General features: G+C 36.0%; 1 protein-coding gene across 8 annotated transcripts in view; it reads right to left on the reverse strand.

Annotated features, from left to right (window-relative positions):
- The window catches only part of LOC145291908 (calmodulin-binding transcription activator 2-like), a 2646613-nt gene that overhangs the window by 208110 nt on the left and 2422498 nt on the right, over window positions 1-16005 (reverse strand). For 5 of the 8 annotated variants that reach the window (XM_080137802.1, XM_080137753.1, XM_080137744.1 and 2 more), the window contains 3 exons: window positions 14758-14963; window positions 9056-9131; window positions 136-1000 (listed from right to left, as the gene is read on the reverse strand). In XM_080137802.1, coding sequence (XP_079993928.1) covers window positions 136-1000; window positions 9056-9131; window positions 14758-14963 — 1147 coding nt within the window. The remainder of the gene's footprint in view (window positions 1-135; window positions 1001-9055; window positions 9132-14757; window positions 14964-16005) is intronic. The other 3 variants (XM_080137770.1, XM_080137761.1, XM_080137790.1) reach the window with 1 other exon arrangement.

The raw sequence follows: 16005 nt of genomic DNA on the forward strand, positions 1-16005 counted from the left end.
ATATTCAAATAACATAATAAAAAGGTATAACAATGTGTAAGTCATGCAGAGGCGAGAAAAACACACAGTTACATACACAGGCAGACGAGATGTGATAACAGAATTTTATTAGCAGAGAGAGTGAAAAGAAATTACCAGTGTCCATAGAGAAGATGAGATGACTTTCAGAGCTCTGCCTTCTAAGTCTCTGTGTCATGGAGTCTGTGGAAGACAGATGATCCGTACTCAGGGAACTGTCCGTATGCATAAGTATGTCTGGAATATGATGGGGAGAATCCATCACCTGTGACCGGCTGCTGCACGTCGTTGCAGACAGCAGGGTCTGCTGTTGTTGGGCTGACTTGAAAAAACTCGACAAGTGTGGCTCAGACATGGATTCCCGCACTGGTTTTGAAAAGCCCTCGGACACCGTGCTTCTCTCGACCGCTGTACGCTTCGGCGATACAAAATCAACTGAGAAGCGCTTGCTCGGCTTCTGTATGGACTGCGTGTCACTGCCAAGACACTGTTCGCTCATCCTCCGTATAAGCTTGCTGTTACCTGGATACGGTGGTGGTGGCGGAGGTGGTGGTGGCGGCGGCGGTGGCGGGGAGGAGGAGCTCCCAGTAAATATACTGTCGTTGCCAGAGTCATCGGATGCGGTGGATAGGGTTGACGGAAAAGAACTGGTTGACTGGCATCCGGTCATCATGCTTGAGGCAGTGACTGTGACGATTTTGTCGGGCGTAAGGAATGTGTCACTCATGCTGCTAATAATCGAGCCACTAGATCCGGTCGTTCCGGTTGTTCCAGACACACTAATCATATGCGGTGCGATGGTCTTGGGGTTGTTGTGAGCCTGCTCCAGCAACTCAATGCTGTTGGCCAAGTTGTGGTGGCCGTGATGCCGGGCTGCCATCAAGGGTAGTAACCCATCCTTGTTGCAGACCTTCAGCGGACCCCGGTTCCAATGGTACAGGGTCTGAGCAGCCTCACTATAACCCTTGGCACAAGCCCACATCTAGTGAAAATATAAGAAGGAAAGATGATTTGAGAAGGAAAGAAACACAATAAAAAGAAATACAAACCGAAGTAAAAATATTTTAAAACAAACACTTAAAATAATGAATTTTTAATACATATAGAAAATTATGTTTTCAACTCACAAAAATAAATCCATATTTAAACATATACATACTAGTTTGTACCCACTCCTTGAGCGTGTACATTACCTGAGTATTTAAATTTTCAAATTTGCCAAGCTTCTACTAATTTGCATATGAAGAAAAGTATTTTTGAAATTTTATGGAAAAAACTACTCTACTTAATATTTACATTAGAGAGCAAGTAACTACGATGAATGGATTCAAGTATTGTTTTTATTGACAAAAAGAAATTATGTTTTTAAGTAAAAATAATTTGTTTTGACCTTTACGTCTTTAGTTGTTGCAAATTATCGAAAAAAATAAGGTCAGTTAGATTTAAAAAAAAATATTTACAAAGAGAATTCAATTAATGCCCTTAACCCACCTCCCAGTTATCTGATCTAATCTTGATCTCTTGGGCTATTTAGCGAATAGTCATGTATTGATCTTTTAAAATGGCAGCTTTATCTTAACTGAAAGATGCCTCATCAATGGCAAAAGGGAGTCGACCAGAGCTGACAGCTGTTTTCATAGATTTCTGGCTGTGTTTGAATTCACAATGCCATCAAGACAACACTCTGGTCCATAACACACATTTCACCAGATTGGAAGCATGGGTGTGTGATTAAGAACTCCTACCCTATCCACCCTACTCTCTTCACCTTGCACCATCTGACTTTCACCTTTTCCCAGCCATGAAGTTGTTTTGGAAAGGAAAGCGTTTCTCAGATGGTGTAGCCTTGATTTCCGAAATCACATTTTTGTTGAAGTAACAACCTGCGATGTTCTACCAAAATGATCTCCAGAACTGTATTCAACGATGGCAGAAATGTGTAACTATGGATGGTTCCTATGTAAAGAAAGACTAATAACTGTGCCAAGTTTCGTTGCTCTGCTGCTATGAGAAGTGGGTCAGGGACATTACTTATTGAACGCCCCTAGTATGTAATCTTTTTTTTATGTTATGTTATTTTATGTTAATTTCTATATATTTATAAAGCCCATATCTAGTTAAAAAGTTGCTTAGATTTACATGAGATTCAAACTCGGATTTTGACACCGTAAAATCTACTGCCTTAGTAATGTGCACTCTGCCTATTTTTTTTTATTAACCAATCACATGTCTCTATTTGCATATGAATAGAAAAACTCCAAAAAGTACCATAAATTTTTAATATGAAATAGGTGCCTGCGTGTCTGTGTTTATGCTAATAGAGTTTCTCTCAATAACTTATTAGTGGCTTTGTTCCAAAATAGCGATTATTTTCCCCTGTAGAAACAATCTTTACAAATAAAATATTTATATTGGCCGCTTATAGATATGAGTTCAAAAATGATTTTTGACATTTTTCAGTCGTGTAAACCTCACTGATATAACGATTTTTCTACAAAGTTTGTAGTTTTCTTAAACAGCGATCAATTGTCGAGTTTTCGTTTTCATCTCTTTTTGATCTTCCCGATTGACTCAAGTAAATAATCCGTCATATCTCATCGCGCTTTCTTCAAACGAAATCCCCCATTCTTCAAATAGCTTGCTTTTATGCAATCTAGTATCGTCTAATTTGCATACGAACGGCGAGAATTCATGTTACTTTCGTGTGACTGTTGAGTATAAAATCAGCTGCATGTCGCCATTTTGGTTTTCTATTTTGAAGTAATATTATAAAATGTGCAGACACTGGGCAGAAGCTGCTAGAAAGATATTATCCTGCCTTGACAGAGTTCAAAATAGACTTTGTAGTCTAGTGGGGGATGCCTTTTTCTCTTTCCTGTAACCTCTTTCTCACAGAAGAGATGTTGCGAATTTGTCTCTGCTTTATCGTTATTTTCATGGCAAGTGCTCTTCTGAGCTCCAATCTATGGTCCTCCCTCGTCAAACTTTCACGAGAAACACTCGTCTTGCTGAAAACACTATCAATAATTCCCCCCACTCTTTATCCATGCAACTCCTAAACCTAGATTTTATGAACAAAGCTTCTTTCTTAGAAGTTCACATCTGTAGATTTCTCTTCCATTTGCCTGCTTTCCGGCTGACTATAATATGGCTGTCTTCAAGTCCAACGTAAACAAGTTCTTGATCAGCCGCCCCCGTTAAGTAATTCAATTTACCAAATTTCCACTACTAACAATTACTACGTCATTGTCCCATTGATCACTGTACACTTATTAATCCTTATCACCGAGTGGCTTCTGGACCTTGATAAGTGGTGACTCCTTTGTAAGAAAAAAAAAAGACACCTGATTGTTTCTAAGATAAGCAATTTTCGCAATAATTACAACCTCCTCCCCGATCTTATGACTATAGAGAGGGTACGGGAGGTGCGTGTCTTCTTCAAAGAGGAATGACGAAAATTTCACTTTCATGTATACTCTCATCTATAGGTTGAGTTTCAATAAATACTACGGATGATGTAGCTTTAATTTCCGAAATGGGAGGCTTCTGATATCGGCATCATTGTTTAGTTAATTTGTTTTCAAATAGATCAAACGCTTACTATCCCCAGAATCATTTTTTTTTATGGGAATCCTTTGAGAGGAGTAATTTGTATATTTATTTATTGATTTATTTATTTGCGGACTGTTAACCTTATCTCCATAGTTGTTTTTGTTTCACCACGTTTTGGCCAACTATTCTTCTGATCTTCTTCAGCTAGTTAACCGCGATGGGATAGAAATGCTGAATTTCTTAACTGTATCCACTTAACTATAGCCCTTAGGGGACTGTGGTGCAGTGGATAGAGGCATTGACATCTCTACGGTTCCAGCCAAGCATTTTCTGAAGATAGCTGTTTCAATCCTATTCAAAGCATGACAGAGGATTAGTTGGCCAAAACATGGTGAGATGACAACAACTATGGAAGGCAGTAATTACTGAGGATACAGTTAAGAGACTCAGCATTCCTTATCCAGTTGCGGTTAACCAGCTGACGAAGGTCAGAGGAATAGTTGGCTGAAACGTGGGGAAACAACAACAATTATGAAGATGAGGATAACAGTCCACAAATAAATAAATAAACATGATATAGCTTAGGGAGCTTTACTCAATTAGCCATAGTTTTATACAAACATAATAAACTATTTATAATTATCTACAGACTAGAGATTAGTTATTCAAAGAAGATAATCTCCAACAAGAGGTAAATTATGGCATCACTGTTAATATCAGATGACAAATGAGTGACATCTCTCAAATGATTATACAGAAATGCTCATTATTAAAGCAGACACGTTGACTGTTCAATTTTTGAAAGGAATAAACTAATGAATGTCCTTGGAGACTGTAGAAAACATTTTCATTTAGTAGCAAAGTGTAGTTTCAAATATTAATGTTTTCCACAGCTTCCAAGGACATTCACTAGTCCACTACCTTCAAATATTGAACAGTCAACATGCCTGCTTTAAACAGCCTCCACTTTCTATATAATCATTCAAGGGAAGTAACTCATATGTCATCTGAGATTAACAATCTCCCTCTCTTATCAATTATGCAGCACATTCTTCTTGTTAGAGATCATAAAATACTTTTTTTTATTATTAATGATACCCTTTATATTAAGCAAGCTTTAATTACGATTGTATCATACATTTAAAAAAATGAAGTGCAAAGAGATTTAATTTTGAATTATTTTTTCTTTATTTTTGTTTTACAAGGTGGTATATTTCAGATACCTTTAATTCCATTGTTATCTCCACAGTGTTTTGACAGGTGTATCTTCTGATGTTCATATATCTGTCACATTTAATGATCTTCAAATGAACCATTGAAATTAATTCATGGAGATAAACTTTGTTTTTTTTGTGGGGGGCGGGGGATCAGCCTAATGGATAACGTCCTGGACTATGGAATCGGCTATTTTGAGTTCAAATCCTATTGGATCTGTTGTGGTTATTTATGAATTGACTTGATTTTACTTGAAGTGATATTCACCTAGGATGGGTGTAGACAGTGCCCCGGATGAATGCAGACCATGTATGACAGTCTATAGCAGCCAAAATAGTGATGGGTCGCCAGCGGCAAACACCATAGACTCGTGGATCAGAACTAGGTTATAGGTCAGCATTTATTGCATGTAACTACATCTGCTGGCCTCCCAAGCGTCTTTGCCAACCTTGGAGTGGTTCTGGATCTATTGTTTCGTGGATGAACTCTCCTAGGTTGCGACATACAGTGTGGATGAATCAAGAAAGTCTAGTCTTTAAAAAAGATTGGTTGATGAGGATGATTCTGCATCACTTTGAAAAATGTATCCCCCCCCCCTCCTCATCTCCAGCTCTGGATAAAATGAATTATTTCAATGAATTGTTTGTTTCTTTCATTTCTTCTACTTTTTTTTTCCTTGGTCAGGGGTTTGATGGTCTTGCGGATAGATTTAATTCAAATTCCACGATTTATGATTCTAGTTGATAGTTTAGACGAATTTATATTTGTGGTATCATCGCTATTTAGATAGCCAATGGACTCTTCCAATAAGTAAGTAATAATTTTACTCTATTTCTCTCGGTGAGTCAATTAGTGTAACGCGTTCATTACTTAAAAAATTTTATCTGGTTATTTTTGGTCACTTTCTTCTGCGCATTCATTAGTTCCTTAGATCTCTACTTCTTTTTTTAATCGTCAAGTGACCAGCTTAAATATCTTTGATACTTATAAAAACAAACTTCTTCTTCTTCTTCTTCTTCTTCTTCTTCTTCTTCTTCTTCCATTTTATTTCTCTTAGTCAGAGGCTTGACAGTCGTGAGAATTGATTCCATTAAATTTCCAATCTCAAAGATTCTTGTTGATAACTTACATCCAAGTTTTCTTGGCTCATCCAATATTCCTCCTGCCTTTCACCTCAAGATGTCTGCATTTTCTTATCCAAGAGTTGCTCCTCTCGATGTGGCCAAACCAATGTAACTGATTGATCGTCAGGAATTCATTAAGCTTTGGTATATTCAGTCTTGAAAACAGCGTATCAAGTCTTATCTGACTCGACATTGCATATTCATCTGATCATTGTTGTGTCATTATGCTAAAGATGAGCAAGTGAAAACTGTGGGGATCCAGCATTAAACTCCATGCAGCATCATGCTTCTAATACTATCTAATTCTATCGTTCTTTTCATGGCAAGTGCTCATCTGAGCTCCAATCAGTGGTCCCCCTTGCAAAACTTTCACAAAAAACATTCATCTAATTGAAACCACTATCAATAATTTCCCCCACTCTTTATCTGTGGGTCCTGAATATGACCTTAAACTATATCCGATGGTGAGGCCCCAGCTTGTGGACTTTGGGATGTGTGGAGCAACCCTTTAATTGCCATTGCTCCCAGGTCCACTTTGACCCGGAATGGTAGTACCTGTTAGGGTTCCAACTATGGGTTAAATAGAAACCAACTTAAAAAAAAAAACAAATATATTCTATTAAGAAATTGTTCTTCAAAATAACTGGACTCGGCATTAAATAACCTGAAAAGGGTTGATATGCCGTAAAACAAAAACCAACCCAACACTTTATCTGAGCTTAAATCTAAACATGGATTCCATGAACAAAGCTTTCTTAGAACTGCACACCTGTGGAACTCTGTTCCGTTTGTCTGCTTTCTAGTTGACTACAATATGGTTGTCTTCAAGTCCAATGTAAACAAGTTCTTGATGAGCCGTCCCTTTAAGTAATCCAATTTATCAAATTTCCACTACTAACAATTACTAGATATTGTTCCATTGACTACTGTACACTCATTAATCTTTATTCTCGAGTGGCCCCTGAGCCTTAATAAGTGGTGACTCCTTTGTAAAAAAGAAAACGCCTGCTATATGCCCTTCCACTGGCAGCGAGAGGAATAGCTCATGATATCATCACTAGCAGGACCTGCCAGAACTTATCCAATGGCGACTTAACCCAATGGTAGGGATAAACTCGCAACCACCTTTAACATTGAACATATCCCGAAGATAACAAGTTTACAATAAGTATTTGTTTTTGACGTTTAATAATCTGCAAAAGAGTTGATATGCCATAAAACAGATACATAAAATCATTTGATACAATGAATGCTGATTATTATTGAAACTTTATTAAGCAAATAAGGTCATCTCTTTTTATAAAACTCAATATATATATATATATATATATATATATATATATATATATATATATATATATATATTTTACATAGGCAGCACCACTTATCAAGACCAAGAGGCCACTCAAGGATAAGAGTTAAAGAGTGTACAGTAGAAATTGGACAATATAGTAATCATTAGTAATGGAAATTCGGTAAATTTGTTAACTTATATGGAACGGCTCATCAAAAACTTGAAGACAACCATCTTGTAGTCAGCTGGAAAGCAGGAAACGGAAGACAATTCCATAAGCGTGCACTTCTAAGAAAGAAGATTTGTTCATGGAATCTACGTTTAGGTTTAGGCACAGATAAAGAGTGGGGGGAAATTAGTGATAGTGTTTTCTGCTAGACGGGTGTTTCTTGTGAAAGTTTGGCGAGGAGGAACCATAGATTGGAGCTCAGCCGAGCACTTGCCATGAAAATAACGATACATCAGGGACAAATTCGCAACATCTCTTCTATGAGAAAGAGGTTGCAGGGAAGAGAAAAGACATTCCCTACAAGGCTATGAAGTCTATTTTGAACTCTGTCAAGGCAGGATAAGTCCTTTCTAGCAGCTCCTGCACAAATGTGGCAACAGTACTCCATCTTTGGACGTACTTAGCTCTTATATAGATAGAGAATTGCATCAGCAGTGAGATATCTACTGGATCGATGGAAGGATCCCACCATTTTTCCAGCGGCCTTGGCAACGGATTTAATGTATGTGTTGCATTTAAGATCAGGAGTAAAGGTCAAGCCCAGAAGCTTGTCAAAACATGAGGCCTCCCCAAGACGAGAGCCATTCATTTCAACGGATGCCAGATGGGGATCAGAGCGCTGATGATGTAAAGATAAAAGCTTGGTTTTAGATGCATTAAAAGTAACCAGCCACCTCTTTCCCCATTGTACCACTTGCTCAAGATCAGAGGAGAGAGAATTAGAGAGAACGTGGTCGTTTACTGTCTTAGATGTGCTACCATAGATAGTAGTGTCATCAGCATAAATGTCTACGAATGATGTAAGGATGTGATTTGGAAGATCATTAATGTAGATCAGGAAGAGAGTTGGGCCCAGGATGGACCCCTGAGAGACTCCAGCATTAATACTGAGAGCTTCTGATTTCTGCCCATCAACCACTACTCTTATGAACCTATCAGAGAGAAATAATTTAATAATTGAGAATATATATGTGCGTTTCATATATAAAAAAGGTTAGAGAATCTAAAACGGTATTATTATATAAAATTTACCAGGGAAGATAATAGAAGCGTTCACAACTCTCTATCCTAACGATGCTATGGAGATACAACCATCGTAAAACTTCAAATAAATCCTATTTTTATGAAATTTAAATCATATGTATAAAATTTTCTGGAGGAGACGACGGAAATGACCTCAGATGTCAGTACTTTTCTAATCTAAGGGGGAGGTTATGGGGATCAAACTTTATTTAACACTTCAAATTTTTACGATATGTAGAAGTCTCTCAGGAGAGGCTAATATAAATAGTCCTGAATCTATACATTAACCCCTATATACCCTTAACTCTAAGGAACACATGGGGATAGAACTCCTTTAAACTTCAAATACGTAAATCTGATTTTAATTAAATTTAAACCATATGCATAAGGCATTAGAGTTTTTTTTTTTTTAAACATTTCAGCTTCTGACTATATTAGGTGGCAAAGCGATAAGAGAGGTCAAACATATATCACTATTCAAGGGAGATAATTTCCAGCGAGAGCGGTACTTCGTTTACAGATTATTGGCAAAGGGAGTTTCTTTAGGGGTTTTAACATCATACATCATGAAATAAAATTTAAGAAAAAATATCTACTTACTAGGGGAGTGCAAGAATAATCATCGACATTGTGAGCATCAACTTCGTATTCTAAAACTAAACTTGGATTCTCAGATCTGAAAAAGAAGAAAAATTTAATAGTTATTTAGAAAAATAAAATGTAAATAATAAAACTTATATATTTGTAACTTTTTTCATTGAAATAAATCTTAAACAAGGTGATCATGATAACAGCTATGTCTTTAGTTTTCTGTCAATGTTGTCCCACTTCCAACGATGAAATTTTTTGGTAAATAAAATCTTTTTAAAACAAATTGGGAATCATTGATGTAAGTAAAATCAAGCCACGGAGTGAATGTGGTATTTTGGTGTAGAGTAATTCCAACAGTTGTTGACAAAATTGGATGAGATTAAAACCCCCGCCTGAGAAAAAAAACCAAAAAAAAAACCAACAAAAAAAAACAAAAAAACAACCAGAACAAAAAAAAAAAACGAAAAAAAAACAAAAAAAAAAAAACGATTCTGATGAACTATATGATTATTGCTTTTGATAAAAAAATGTTAAAAATATTGATTTTTTTCTTAAATAAAATAAAACGCTAACGAGATAATACTCAGATATCATGTAAATAATATATATTTTTTAAAATCTGGCAAGCTACATTTTCGACGCTCTAATTCGACTGAGATAATAGAACAAAGATTTTCAAAATAATTATATAATTACAATTTTTTTTAGTATACCAATTAATAATAATCTCGACCCCCTCTCCACGTTTTTAATGTTTATTTTTGCTCATCAACATCATCATATCGTATGAATCTGAAAATTCTATTGTTGGCATTGGTTTCCCTGATATTTTTCTAGAATTATTTCTACAAATACATTGGGTATTTATGGATGTGATCACAAAAAGTAAATTTCATGGAACGGACTAAATTCGAACTTGGGACACCCAGGTCGTCAGCGCATCTTGTAAACCACTAGACCATCATCACTTTCCTTCATTTTTGCTTAAATAGAAAGACAGGCCTGCCAGCCACACAATGTAAGATTGTGATGGAAAGAAAGTATATGTGAACCTAAATTACTATCAAATAACAATTAATGAGAACATGAACACTTGTTAGTAATTTGCATTAATCAAATAATTAACAATTATAGATTTTAATAGGAAACACATTAGAATTATAACATTTATAGTTTTATTCCTATGAATTCAAATACATGAAGAAATTTAAAAAAAAAATCATCTCATTTTCAACAAATTATCTAAACGCTTCTAAAATTACTTCATTTACCACAAATTAGGAATATGTTTAGGTGACACTGCAGAAATAATGAGTTATTTTTTTCAATGCTAATTGATTGGAAACGTAGAAAATATAATTATATGAGATCAGAAAAGTTTAATCTCAGTGAAGTTAGAATACTCTTTAAAAAATATAAGTTGACCGAGAAGATAATTTTAATAACATTTGCAAAATTTTCTTGTCTGATTTGTGTCATAAATTCCGATAATTACTTTTGTTTGCACAGAAAATGTAGAAAATACTTATTTCACTATGATAAGATAATCATGCATAACTATAATTGCATTCACTGCACGGCATGTTATAGATGTCCTCTTGATCCTAAGTAATTACAAATTACAATTCAATTTTAAAATGGAAAATAATTACTTTTTCGTTCGGAGATAATTTCATTCTAACATCTGAACAAAAATAGTCAAATTGTTTGTTTTGGCGATAGTCAATATTGTCTGCTCTTTTTTACTTCCGGTTTCTATTTTCCATTTGGTTGGATAATTAGAAATAGTCAATCAAATAAGAAAGCCATTTTTAACATGGGGAAACGAGAAGAGGGCTTTTACGTTATCTGAGAGAAAGGTAATCATTAATCAGATGGGACTATATCTTGCTTGTCACCGTTGCCCTATCGGCAGAGCAGAAAACGAAAATCAAAAAGAGCAGAAATATTGACTATAATCAAGCTTACACACACACGTATTCTCTTGTAATTCACAATAGGATTACAGACTTATTCTAAGCAAGAAGAGAGAAAATGTCTGGGAGAACAAGAAAAAAAAAATGAAAACGGTAAAATGAAAAGAGAATAAGAAAGAGAGTTGGTTGTTTTTGTTTTACGGCATATCAACCCTTTTCAGGTTATTTAATGCCGAATCCAAAGATTTTGAAGAAAATCTTTTTAATAGAATGTATTTGTTTTTTTTTTCAAGTCGGTTTCTATTTAACCCATAGTTGGGACCCTAACAGGTACTACCACTCCGGGTCAGAGTGGACCTGGGAGTAATGGCAATTAAAGGGTGGCTCCACACTCCCCAAAGCCCTCAAGCTGGGGCCTCACCATCGGATATAGTTTTAGGTCATATCCAGGACTTAAGAAAGAGAGAAAAAAGCAAAAAAAAAAAGAATAAGAAAGAGAATGAGTAGAAACATTAAAAAGGCGAGAGGGAATAAAGCGAAATGGATAGAAAAAGAAACAAAACAATGGAAAGAAGAAGGAAAACAAGAAAATAGAGAAACGAAAGAATAGAGGGTAGAAAGAGAAGAAAGCGAAAAAGACAAGAAAGGTGAGAAGAAAGAGAAAAAGACAAGAAAGGTGAGAAGAAAGAGAAAAAGACAAGAAAGGTGAGAAGAAAGCGAAAAAGACAAGAAAGGTGAGAAGAAAGAGAAAAAGACAAGAAAGGTGAGAAGAAAGAGAAAAAGACAAGAAAGGTGAGAAGAAAGAGAAAAAGACAAGAAAGGTGAGAAGAAAGCGAAAAAGACAAGAAAGGTGAGAAGAAAGAGAAAAAGACAAGAAAGGTGAGAAGAAAGAGAAAAAGACAAGAAAGGTGAGAAGAAAGAGAAAAAGACAAGAAAGGTGAGAAGAAAGAGAAAAAGACAAGAAAGGTGAGAAGAAAGAGAAAAAGACAAGAAAGGTGAGAAGAAAGAGAAAAAGACAAGAAAGGTGAGAAGAAAGAGAAAAAGGCAAGAAAGGTGAGAAGAAAGAGAAAAAGACAAGAAAGGTGAGAAGAAAGCGAAAAAGACAAGAAAGGTGAGAAGAAAGAGAAAAAGACAAGAAAGGTGAGAAGAAAGAGAAAAAGACAAGAAAGGTGAGAAGAAAGAGAAAAAGACAAGAAAGGTGAGAAGAAAGAGAAAAAGACAAGAAAGGTGAGAAGAAAGAGAAGGATAAAATAGAGAAGAAGAGAGTGAAGGAATAAATGCAGAACAGGTAGAAGAGACGGTTAACCGCGAAGGACTAGTTAAGCTGAGTCTCTTCACTGCATCCTCAGTAATTACTGCCTTCCATAGTTGTTGTTGCCTCACCATGTTTTGACCAACTAATCCTCTGGCCGACTTTGAGTAGGATTGAAATCGTTATCTTCAGGCAATGCTCACCTGGAACCCGTGGCACAATGGATAGAAGCGTTGAATCTATGAGTTTCCAAGTGAGCGTTGCCTGAAGATAGCGGTTTCAATCCTACCCAAAGTCAGCCAGAGAATTAGTTGGCCAAAACATGGTGAGACGATAACAACTATAGAAAGCAGTAATTACTGAGGATACAGTTAAGAGACTCAGCATTCCTATCCCGTCACGTTTAACCACCTGATGAAGGTAAGAGGAATAATTGGTCGAAGCGTCGTGAAATAACAACTATGAAGATGAGGATAACAATCCGCAAATAAATAAATAAATAAACAAATTACTCATCTCAAAGGATTTCAATAATAATAATAATAATTGTTATACCGGCCTTCCTTGAACAGAGGAATTTACACCGATTATCACTATAAATAACGCTAGTAATTCCAACACCGGTGAGAGAGATGCGACTGCACTTCAACTGCTAGCCGAGTGCCCAGCAGATATAAACGCTTTCCTATCTTTGTATATTATTGTTAATACACTTGTTCCTTAACCGAATCTCGACTTGATTGTTCTTATTTTCACTATTGTTCTATGATACAACAATATACATATAATAAAAATAAAGTAGAAGAAAAAAGAAAAATAAGAAGACGAAGAAAAAAAAAGAAAAAGAGAAGAAAGAAGGTAACAAAGGTGAGAAAGAGAAGGAAATAAAAATAAAAAGGATGAAAAAAATGCATTTAAATATTCTTTTTCTTGTGTAAACTAAAATATAATTCGCAATTTCGATAATAATAATTTATGATTCGGAAAATATTTCAAATAAGAACTGATAATTGGTATTACACACACACCTTTGTTTTCATCTTGAATGTTATTCTTGCATCGTTTCTGCCGATGTAACCTTTGACCTTTTCAGGTTCATCTTGTTGAACTCGGGAATCGAAACCGAATTTCCAACTGAACAATTTATTCTGCAAAGATTCCTGAATTCAACATAGACATTCCCCAGTTTGACAAGCTACAGTTGAAGAAGGTCGGATGTTATATCGGCCAAAACGTTGTGAGAATAATAAGATGACGACACTAATTCAAATGATACAAAAATAGCATAATATTTAACCTGCACTGATGATAATAACAAATTATCGGTGCTTGTGTAGATTAGTGATGTTTTAAACCAATACATTTCAGGTGAAAACATTATTACATACTTACGTGTCATGTCTAAATTAGTATAAATTCCAAAATTTACGAAAAATGATCCAGTAGATGTGCTAGATGTATTTTTTAACTAAATAATCAGCCACAATTACGTTATGACATTCTATGTTTAAAAATGGCAGATCTTTGAATTAAGTCAAAGGAGATAAGTCAGCTTGTCATATTGATTTGGTCACACAACTATTCCACATTAAAACCTATGGTAAAACCCAATAAATTCTATTTTTATTCGTTATTATTTTTCTACTGGATCGTTTTTCGTAATTTTTTGAATTTATACGAATTTCGACATGATACATAATGCGTAATAATGTTTTCACCTGAAATGCGTTGGTTTTAAAACATCACTAATCCACACAAGCAGCAAATTGTCTGTTACTGTTGGATTTAAATTTAGATGAATAACAGATTTTTTTTTTTTCAAATTAAAATTTTGAACGCGGTTAATTGTTTGTATTGTTTGGACAACTGTTCTAATGTGTAATGCTATTCTAACGTTGAATGCTATTCACACAAGGTTTCAGCCTCAATCTTCTTTAGGTGCATCTCATTGTTCAAAATTTCGGTGCAGATTCTCATGTTTGGTTGGTTGTTTTTGTTTTATGACATATCAATCCTTTTCAGGTTATTTAATGCCGAATCCAATGATTTTGAAAATAAAAACAAACATTTTTTTAAATAGAATATATTTGTTGTTTTCAAGTCGATTCCTATTTAATCCATAGTTGGGACCCTAACAGGTACTACCACTTCGGGTCAGAGTGGACCTGGGAGCAATGACAATTAAAGGGTGGCTCCACACTCCCCAAAACCCGCAAGCTGGGGCCTCACCATCGGATATAGTTTAAGGTCATATCCAGGACCTTCTCATGTTTGAGATAAGCATTCATCTGCTTGATAACGCGCACCTGAAGAAAGTCGGAGATGACATCGGCCGAAACATTATGAAAATAATATTCAAGATGAGAACAGTAATCCAAATAATACACATTTTTCTTATTAAATATGAATCGCGTTCAAAGAATGGTTCACATTATAAAACACAATTCCAAATTCGGAAATAAAGTTTTCTAAACGAAGTTACTGACTGCAAAGGAAATAGTAATCAAAGCATTTTAACTCATGTGTTTTCCTCCGGTATTTACCTCCAGTGAATAAGGCTTCTAATAACTTCTGCATAACCAAGGGCACCCGCCAGGTGTAGTAGGGTCATCCCGCCAGGTCCAGCCTTAGGGAAGACATCATTGTTGGCCCAAGGCAATCGGGAGAGGGTTGTAATGTGCTGCACGAGGCGCCATTCGAAATCGTGGCCCTGTTGAGAATTTTGAGACTGGAAGACAAAGAACACCTCCTAATAGAAGGGTGTGAACAAGGGACAGGTGTGTTAAAGGAGGATGAAAGATTTTGCTTTGGAATGAGAAATACATTAACATGAGAACAATAGAAGACATCATTAACAAGAATTTATAGCAAACAATGAAGAATACAAGTGCACCCCTCGATCCTCACATTTTTGATATTCACATCATTTGTTGCATTACAAATATTACTACAACATAGCGCGGACGCGCGGATGTAAATGCATATGAAATGACGTCACTAGTAAAAAACAAAGACTATAAAAAAGAGAAAGAGAATGATCATGGGAGAGACGTGGAACACGGAATGAAATAACGTTTGAAATCTCGTGAGAGGCGTGGAACATTCGAAATCACGTAGGTTACGTCTCGGCTGTAACAATGAGGAAATAAATGTTGTTGCTAGAAAGAAAAAGCAAGTTGGAGTTATTTCCTATTCTTTGTCTTGGTCTCCTTTGCGACTGAAACTGCACACAACCTGCGTTGGTTTGCAGACAACATTATGTGGTAGGCTGATCTACCCATTTCAAGAATGATAGACTTACACAGAGACAATAAACATAGTTATATGTGATTTGCAGCATTCATTTGGCCACTTGTTTCAGTCCGGCAGAAATTGGGCCATTTTGATGGCCTAGTATCTAACAGGCTGAGGCATCGTTCCAGGTAGTCCTAGGAGGTTCACCATCCAAGGCATTGCTGCCCATCTTTCAGGTGGAGTAAGTTTATTGCTTACTGCCCGAGGCGCCCTAACCAGGGAATGCCGATGGGGCTGTTTAGGCAGTTTTTAAAAAGTACGAGTGCTCCTTCTTTAGGGGCACTAGTGTAACTCACTCCACCTTTCGACATTGTGTCACATCTTCCTGCTGTGGGAACAAAATAAATATCGCAATTCGTGGCAGTTATGGCGCCAGAATCATGACGTGTACTTCTATAACATACTTTTGTTAATACACTCAGACATGTCCGCTGGATACAGGATGGCAGAATCCTAAAAGGCTTTCTCTACAGAGACTTGAAACCCGGAAATAGTGT

This window comes from Euprymna scolopes, chromosome 2 (genome assembly GCF_053919585.1).
Source record: "Euprymna scolopes isolate OS-2025 chromosome 2, ASM5391958v1, whole genome shotgun sequence".
NCBI classification, from domain to species: Eukaryota; Metazoa; Mollusca; class Cephalopoda; order Sepiida; family Sepiolidae; genus Euprymna; species Euprymna scolopes.